This window comes from Microtus ochrogaster, chromosome 18 (genome assembly GCF_000317375.1).
Source record: "Microtus ochrogaster isolate Prairie Vole_2 chromosome 18, MicOch1.0, whole genome shotgun sequence".
Taxonomy (NCBI): domain Eukaryota; kingdom Metazoa; phylum Chordata; class Mammalia; order Rodentia; family Cricetidae; genus Microtus; species Microtus ochrogaster.
The window spans coordinates 6,501,649-6,509,374 of NC_022020.1; the positions used below are offsets into that span (position 1 = coordinate 6,501,649).

General features: G+C 44.7%; 1 protein-coding gene across 1 annotated transcript in view; it reads left to right on the forward strand.

The window, feature by feature from the left end:
• Nucleotides 1-7,726, forward strand: part of Lama3 (laminin subunit alpha 3) — a 220,910-nt gene that overhangs the window by 191,141 nt on the left and 22,043 nt on the right. The window contains exons 63-67 of the mRNA XM_005355767.3: nucleotides 751-868; nucleotides 1,123-1,263; nucleotides 4,504-4,643; nucleotides 5,573-5,704; nucleotides 5,884-6,037. Of these exons, the coding sequence (XP_005355824.1) occupies nucleotides 751-868; nucleotides 1,123-1,263; nucleotides 4,504-4,643; nucleotides 5,573-5,704; nucleotides 5,884-6,037 (685 nt within the window). The remainder of the gene's footprint in view (nucleotides 1-750; nucleotides 869-1,122; nucleotides 1,264-4,503; nucleotides 4,644-5,572; nucleotides 5,705-5,883; nucleotides 6,038-7,726) is intronic.

A 7,726-nucleotide genomic window follows, 5' to 3' on the forward strand; every position in this document is an offset into this window, starting at 1 on the left:
AGGCATCTTGTTAACCTCGGCTTCAGTGTGCACACACACACACATCACACCCACACATACAACACACACCGCACAGCTGGAAGAATTGATGCCATAGTGATGTGAGGGTGGCAAGGTAGGGTGTCATATGTCGGGTAAATAGTGACGTAGCTGGGTGGCAACAAGTCCTCAGTTTCCCTAAGTGCTGTGTGAGAGTATCGCACATATTAAATTAAGCATATGACAGACCCATGAAGCAGAATAGCAGACTTTTCATTTTGGAATGGAGGGGTGAAGGAGTAAAGTTGCCTGGGCAAGCAGACACCGAGCTTGAGTGACAGCCCAGCTCCTTAGTCACAGCCCTCCCCTGCTTCCGGGCCTCTCACACGGTGTTGCCTTCACCCTCATTGCAGGCTCTGAGCGTTGGTGTGTTTAATCTTCATAACAGCCGCTTGCTCAGGTGGCATGCTTCAGAGGTAGCAGACAGACTCAAACCCAGGGCATCAGCTTGGCATTGATTACATCAGCCATGTTTTCCATAATTTCATAGAACTAAAAAGTAACAGTTTCCTCGGAGTTCACAGAGCAAGTGGGAAAATATAGCCTAAAGTTTTTAAACACATTTTTGGCTCTTGAACTTCCAAGTATGTGTTTCTTTAATACCTGCAGTTTACAGAACATCTACAGACTTTCCATCCATTGAAAAGCACCAGGCAGCCAGCATCCTGGGGAGCCCAGGCTCAACGGTCTTTTTCTACATTCCTTCCCCAGGTTTAACATCTCCACTCCTGCTTTCCAAGGCTGCATGAAGAATCTGAAGAAAACCAGTGGTGTTGTTAGGTTGAATGATACTGTGGGTGTAACCAAAAAGTGCTCTGAAGACTGGAAGGTAAGGGCGGGATGCAGAGCCACGTGACACATTGTATCCCAGATGGTCCCATGGTGCTGCAGCAGCTAGCCGTCTTCCTGCACTGCCTGTGATCTCAGCTAGATGCACAGAATCTGAGGGTGTGGCAGAACAAAGCTGTCTGAACTGCACTAATGGCGCCTGCCATTTCTAGGGAAGTGGTGCCGTGTGAGTGCCCATATCTGAGCACCCAGGAGACGATCATAATGCCAGTCATTTCCATGTTTGCATTTCAGCTTGTGCGAACTGCCTCGTTCTCCAGAGGAGGACAGATGAGTTTCACAAACTTGGATGTACCCTTGCCTGACCGCTTCCAGCTGTCTTTTGGGTTTCAGACCTTTCAGCCCAGTGGTACACTACTAAATCATCAGACACGGGTAAGAGGTAACATATTCAAATTAAGATGCAAGCCTGGTGCACATTTTCTCTCCAAAGCAACAGAAAGATCGATCCTGAAGGTAGAGGGCTTAGGCCTTTTATTTGCCATCACAATTCTGACCTGAGCAATTCTCCCCCTGGGCAGATCCTGAAGGAAATCCAGCTAGATGGTGCCACATAATCTGTAGAGCTGGATTTGTGTGCATTGAGTAATCATTACATTCTTTACAGATGTGGGTTAAAATGAATTATAGCTAGTATAAGCAATGATGTGGTTTAGGAAAACATTAAGATTTATACTTAGTATTTCCTCTTGATCACAACTTCAAAAGATACACTTCACATTCCTTTATTACAGTAGTTACTCCTCAGAAAATATTTACCCCTGAAGAATTAGATGAAGTCGGGTTCAGTGAGCCACAGATATTCTCTTTGGGGACTGGAGAGGTGGTTTGGCAGGTAAAGTGCTTACTATGCAAATCTGAGGGTTGGTGTTTGGACCCACAAATCCCCAGCACTCATGTGAAGGCCAGCTGGGCAGGGCAGGCCATCTCTAATCTCAGCTAAAGGGGAGCAGATAAGGCACCCCCTTAGCAGTCTAGGGCTCCATCTCCTGAGCTAGACCAGCCAAAACGGTGAGCTCCGGGTTCAGTAAGACACCCTGTCTGGATATATAAGGTAAACAGCAATCAAGAAAGACACCTGCAGTCAACCTTGTGCCTCCACACACATGCAAACCCACACATGCACATCATACATGAGAGAGGAACACACAGAGCGAGGGGGCAAGAGTGAGACCTGGTCCACAGAAGATGCCCTCTGCAGCTCCAGAGAGAGGGGTCAGCTTGGAAATCCACTCAGAGGAAGAACTGGACTTTCAAATAATACTTTTTGACTTGTTTCTTTAGTGTTGCCAATTACAGTGGATATTTTGTATTGGATCTAAAAGATGGCAGTGGCTGCCTCTGTGGCTATGTCCGTTAGGAAGGTCATCGCCTTTTGGTATCTTGTTTACCACTCTTTGTAGACTTTTAAAATGATCACTAAAGACACATGCCATTAGATAGTAGAGGAGGCCAGCTAGCCAAGCTTGACAGCACAACAGTTTGACCTAATGTGCACTCTCTTCTCTCTCTCTCTCTCTCTCTGTTGGCAGAAATTTCTGTCCGGCCCAGTCCCACAATACACCCATTAGCCCCACTTTGGGCATCATTTTGTTGGCAGAGGCTGTTCATTCCTGGCGCTCAGACCCAAAATAAGCATGCAGAAACTATATTATTTGCTGTAGATGGAGCTGCAGGCCACGTTCCTGCCACCCGGCTCCCGAACCGCTACCTTTACACCTGAAATAACAATACACAAATTGTATTCATTTAAACACTTCCTGGCCCATTAGCTCTAGTCTCTTACTGGCTAACTCTCACATCTTGATTAACCCATTTCTGTTAATGTGTGTAGCACCACAAGGTGGTGGCTTACTGGGAAGATTCTAACCTACGTCCATCTTGGGCCGGAGCTCATGGCGTCTGCCTCACTGCCTTCTACCCAGCATCCTGTTCTGTTTACTCCACCTACCTAATTTTCTGTCCTATCAAAAAGCCAAGGCGGTTTCTTTATTAACCAATGAGAGTAACACATAGACAGATGACCCACCTACATCAATTTGCAGTACTGTTTGGCCAACAGCTTAAGCATATTTTCTAGATAGCTCTTATATCCTAAACTAACCCATCTCCATTAATCTGTGTATCATCACAAGGTCATGGCCTACTGGCAAAGTTCAGCAGACTCCGGTAGAAGCATCTGTCTCCTGTGGTAGCTACATGGCTTCTCAATGAATCTGCCTTCTTTCTCACAGCATTCGGTTTAGTTTTCCTGCCTAACTATATTTTGCTAAGCCACTGGTTGAAATAGATTTATTCATTAACCAATAAAATCAATACATATACAGAAGGACTTCCCACACCATTTCCTCCCACTCTGTGTGTGTGTGTGTGTATTTGTGAACTTGTGTCATGTGATTATGTATGTGATCGTGTATGTGTATGATAAAGGAATAACTTCTTATATCATTTCTCAGGAGCCGTCACCTTGTTTGAGACAGGTCTTTCACTAGCCTAGGGCTCACCTACTTGGTGATCCCTGGAGATGGTCCTTCCTCCATCCCCCCAGCCTTGGGATTATGGGCACACACATCTGCACCTAGTTTTTCCTATGTGGGTTCCGGGAACTGAACTCACATTTTCATCCTGTGGCAAGCATTTCTGACTGAGTCATGTCCCCAGCCTTGATCTAGCACTTTATTCCTAAGCCTTGTTTCTCTGCCACATGTAAGTTCAGTCGGTACACACTCCACAAAATGGTTGAAAGTAGATGGAAGGATTAGATTAGCAACAAGTTAGAACAATCCTGTGCAGCACAGGAATTCTAGAAATGTCTTAGGGGCATTGCTTTCAAGTTCAAAGGGGGAATTCTAGAAATGTCTTAGGGGCATTGCTTTCAAGTTCAAAGGGGATTATTTAAGAAACACAATTGACCCCATTGGTAGCAAGTACTGCAACAGCAACAAAAGCCTTCACTGGCTATAAGTGTGCACTGTCAAATTGCTGTAGTAGGAAAGCTCACAGACAGCACATCTTAAAGAAAACTTTAGAAACTAGATTTGATGGCAAAAACTGAATGTAACTGGCAGCTGATCAACAGGAAGAATCAGTCATCTCGGCAATGTTTGGAAGAGCACAGCTTGACCCAGAAAATTGGGCTTCCTAGAAATAATGACCAGAACATAAAACGTTTATGAAAATCATAGAGAAGGAGTCATTGTTGTAATCTTACATGGGAAAGGAATCCTGAATGATGATGAATCAACTCCTTGCTATAAAATTCATGCAGAAGAGAATGGATTCTGATAGAAATAACTTCATCAAAATAAGAGTAAAGATAGGGGGAATTAGATATGAATTAAATGTTCTATACAGCTGAGTAGAAAATTAAATGGGCCTGATAAAAGTAGATCTAGAAAAAGACTGACAAATTCATCAGTGTTGAAGTAATCTACATGGCATCTTTATCTTCATCAACAAAGAGACAAACTATTTAAAAATTATCTTTTGATCAGGTGGTAAAGTCCAAATATTTGGGTCAAAATGTCCCAACTGCTTTATGCCTAGTTTTGGTCATTCGTTTGTCATTTCTAAATGCACATTAATTGTTAATGGTGTATTCTGGGATGGTTTCAGACAAGCAGCCTGCAGGTCACCCTAGAAGATGGTCACATTGAATTGAGCACCAGGGACAGCAGTGGCCCGATTTTCAAGTCTGCACGGACCTACATGGATGGCTTACTACATCACGTGTCTGTAATAAGCGACACCTCAGGGTGAGTGGGCTCTTCCTGTTGCCAGAGTCTAGTCCAGCAGAGTTCTCCAGCACAGCTTTTCAGACTATCTCTTCCTGGTGCTGATGCTCGCTGGCTGCGTGTTAGCCCTTTCTTAGTTGTACCCCTGTCCTGATTGAAACATAAAGTGGATGTATGTGGATAGATAGAAATTTAAAATGAACTACCCACCCTAAATGTGGGAGGCGCCATCAGAAACCTTCATACAGGATGTGGATGAGCCTCCAAATATGTGGGTAAGAAAAGGTACACCTAGGAATGCTCTCCTGTGACTTTGTGTCCAGGAGTTTAAAAGCAGGGCAAATCAATTGTATCAGAATTTGGGGTGGTCATTATTCCTGGAGAGGGGAAGAAACTGGGAATTAAAATTAATACAAAAAGGGGTTCCTGGGGGTACCGGGCCAGTTGATACCTTTAATGGATGTAAACTATATTGATTATTTATGTTGCAAAAATCCAAGGGGCTAAAGAGATAGCTCAGTAGTTGAGAGCATTGACTTTTCTTTCAGAGGACCCAGGTTCAGTTCCTAGCACCTGCATGGCAGCCCCCAACCACTCTTAACTCCAATTCCAGGGAATCTGATTCCCACTTCTGGCTCCTCAGACACTGGGCACATATGTGGTACACAGACGTGCATTCAAGCAATGCACACATACACATAAAATAAAAACAAACAAACCTTTTTTAAAACCTTGCTTGAGCAGATGTCTATGATGCATACTTTCAGCACATATATATTATTTAACTAAGTGTTACTGTGAAAATACTTTGCACTTTAAAAAATATTTCTGATTTGACCAGTCCTATTGGGTGACAGATTTGAGCAGACAGTTCCCACAGTGTTTGGATTGTTTTGTTTGGTTTAGTTTGCAAGGGGTCTCACCCTTGTCTTGCTTCTCTCCTTTTTCAGCCTCCGATTCCTCGTTGATGACCAGGTTATGAGAAGGAACCAAAGGCTCCCTGACTTCGCGAATGCCCAGCAGTCCCTCCGCCTGGGAGGTGGTTATTTCGAGGGTTGCATCACTAATGTTTTTGTCCAAAGGTGGGTGATCTTTTCTCTGTGGTTACCCATAAGAGCCCACCTTTCTGCACAGTGTTTGAAAGTTCGTGTAGGAATCGTGGCAGTAAGAAGGTTCTTTTTGACACACTCTCCCTGCCTACGGTGGGTCTCCCTCCCTAGGCAAGAGTTTGCTTGTAGCTTTCATTTTGCCCTCATTCCAGGTTGTCACAGAGTCCCAAAGTCCTGGATTTGGCCAGTAAATCCACCAAGAAGGAAGCCTCCCTGGGAGGCTGCAGTCTAAACAAGCCTCCTTTCCTTATGCTGTTTAAAGGTCCCAAGGGACTTCACAAGGCCAGGACTTTCGATGTCAATCAGGCAAGTGTCAAAGCCTTACCTTGGGTCTTACTTCTCCTAACCCTGCCTAGGGCAGTAGGGGGCAAGGGGGTGATGGGAAAGGGTAGTGTATCACCCAGTCTCTAATGGTTAGTGTCTCTATGAAGTGGCACCAAAAGGTCATCAGCAGTTGACAGGCACCAAAAGGTCATCAGCAGTTGACAGGCACCAAAAGGTCATCAGCAGTTGACAGGCACCAAAAGGTTGACAAAGCCAAGGCTGGGAAGATGGCCCAGTCAGCAGGGTTGTACAGTCACACAGAAGCATGAGGACCCAAATTCGGATTGCCAGCACCCATGTAAAAAAGTGGTGTGTGGTACCATGCACCTGTGACCAGCACGGAGGAGGCAAAGATCCTTGGAATTCACTTTCCAGTCAATCCAGCTGGATCGGTGAGCTCCAGGTTCAGTGAGAAAACCTGTCTCAAAGGCTAAGGTGGAGGGCAATGGAGGAAGACACCTGATGGCCTCCAACTTCCACATGCTCACACAGGCTCACGTATACACAAACGTGCACACACACACACACAAATATGACAAAGTGATTTCTCTTCAACATTTATTTTTTATCTTGATAAAAATTTGTCAATTTCTAGAGTCTCCAAAAAATGGGGCCGAAGCTAAATGCTTACAGAGTTCACTCTGTAACTGTGATACCAATCAGTCCAACCAAGGGACAAAAGAGGAAAGGAAGCAGTGTTACTTGTGCTTAATAAGAATGCCAAAACTCAAGAGTGCTTCTTCTAAAGAAATTATGGGGCTATCACTGGGGAAATTGGTGAACATTCATATAGAAAATATTCCCATCACATTAGAGGAGGTACAATCTTGAGCATGCTCAGTTGGACATCATGCTACTCCTTCATATATCCTCTGTCTAAAAGTGTAGAAATCCCCTCTGTGAGGAATCTGTATTATAATGAGATCATCCTGTCCAACATTGACTCGGGGACACTTAGAAGAGAGGCAGTGTAGTCTTGGCTGTATCAAGCCAGCTCCTTACAATTTGCTTGATAGGGATGACCTAGTTTTGCTTCTGATGCTGTGATAAAACACCCTGATAAGAAGCCACTCAAGGGAGAGAGGCATGCATTTCAGTTACGATTCCAGGTTTCAGTCCCATCAATGCTGGGAAGTCGAGGCGGGAACTTGAAGCAGCTAGTTATGATTCCAGGTTATAGTCCCATTAATGCTGGGAAGTCGAGGCGGGAACTTGAAGCAGCCAGTCACATCACCCCACAGTCAAGAGCAGAGAGAAATGAATGTGTGGTTGCTCAGTTGCTTGCTGTGACCAGCTAGACTTCTCCCCTCATATGCAAGTTAGGACTCTGCCTGGGGAATGGGGTCACCCGCAGAATTGATCTTCCTCCATCAATTAACTTAATCCTCATAGTTGTACCCACAGACCGACCCACTTCAGACAACCCTTCATTAAGACTTTCCTGTGGGATTCAAGGTTGTGTCAAGTTGACATTTAAAGATAATCATGTTAGGATTTCCATTGATGTGAAGAGACACCATCACCACCTCCACTCAGAAAGCATAGCCCTGAATTCAAGCAGTTCACATAGATTTCTGATGGGTGTGAGTGATCATCTCCATTCCACGGTGTGCATGCTTGGGGTGTTTCTGTTTATTAGTCTGTCCCTCTCTGTGGCCCTGTGTGTGTGTG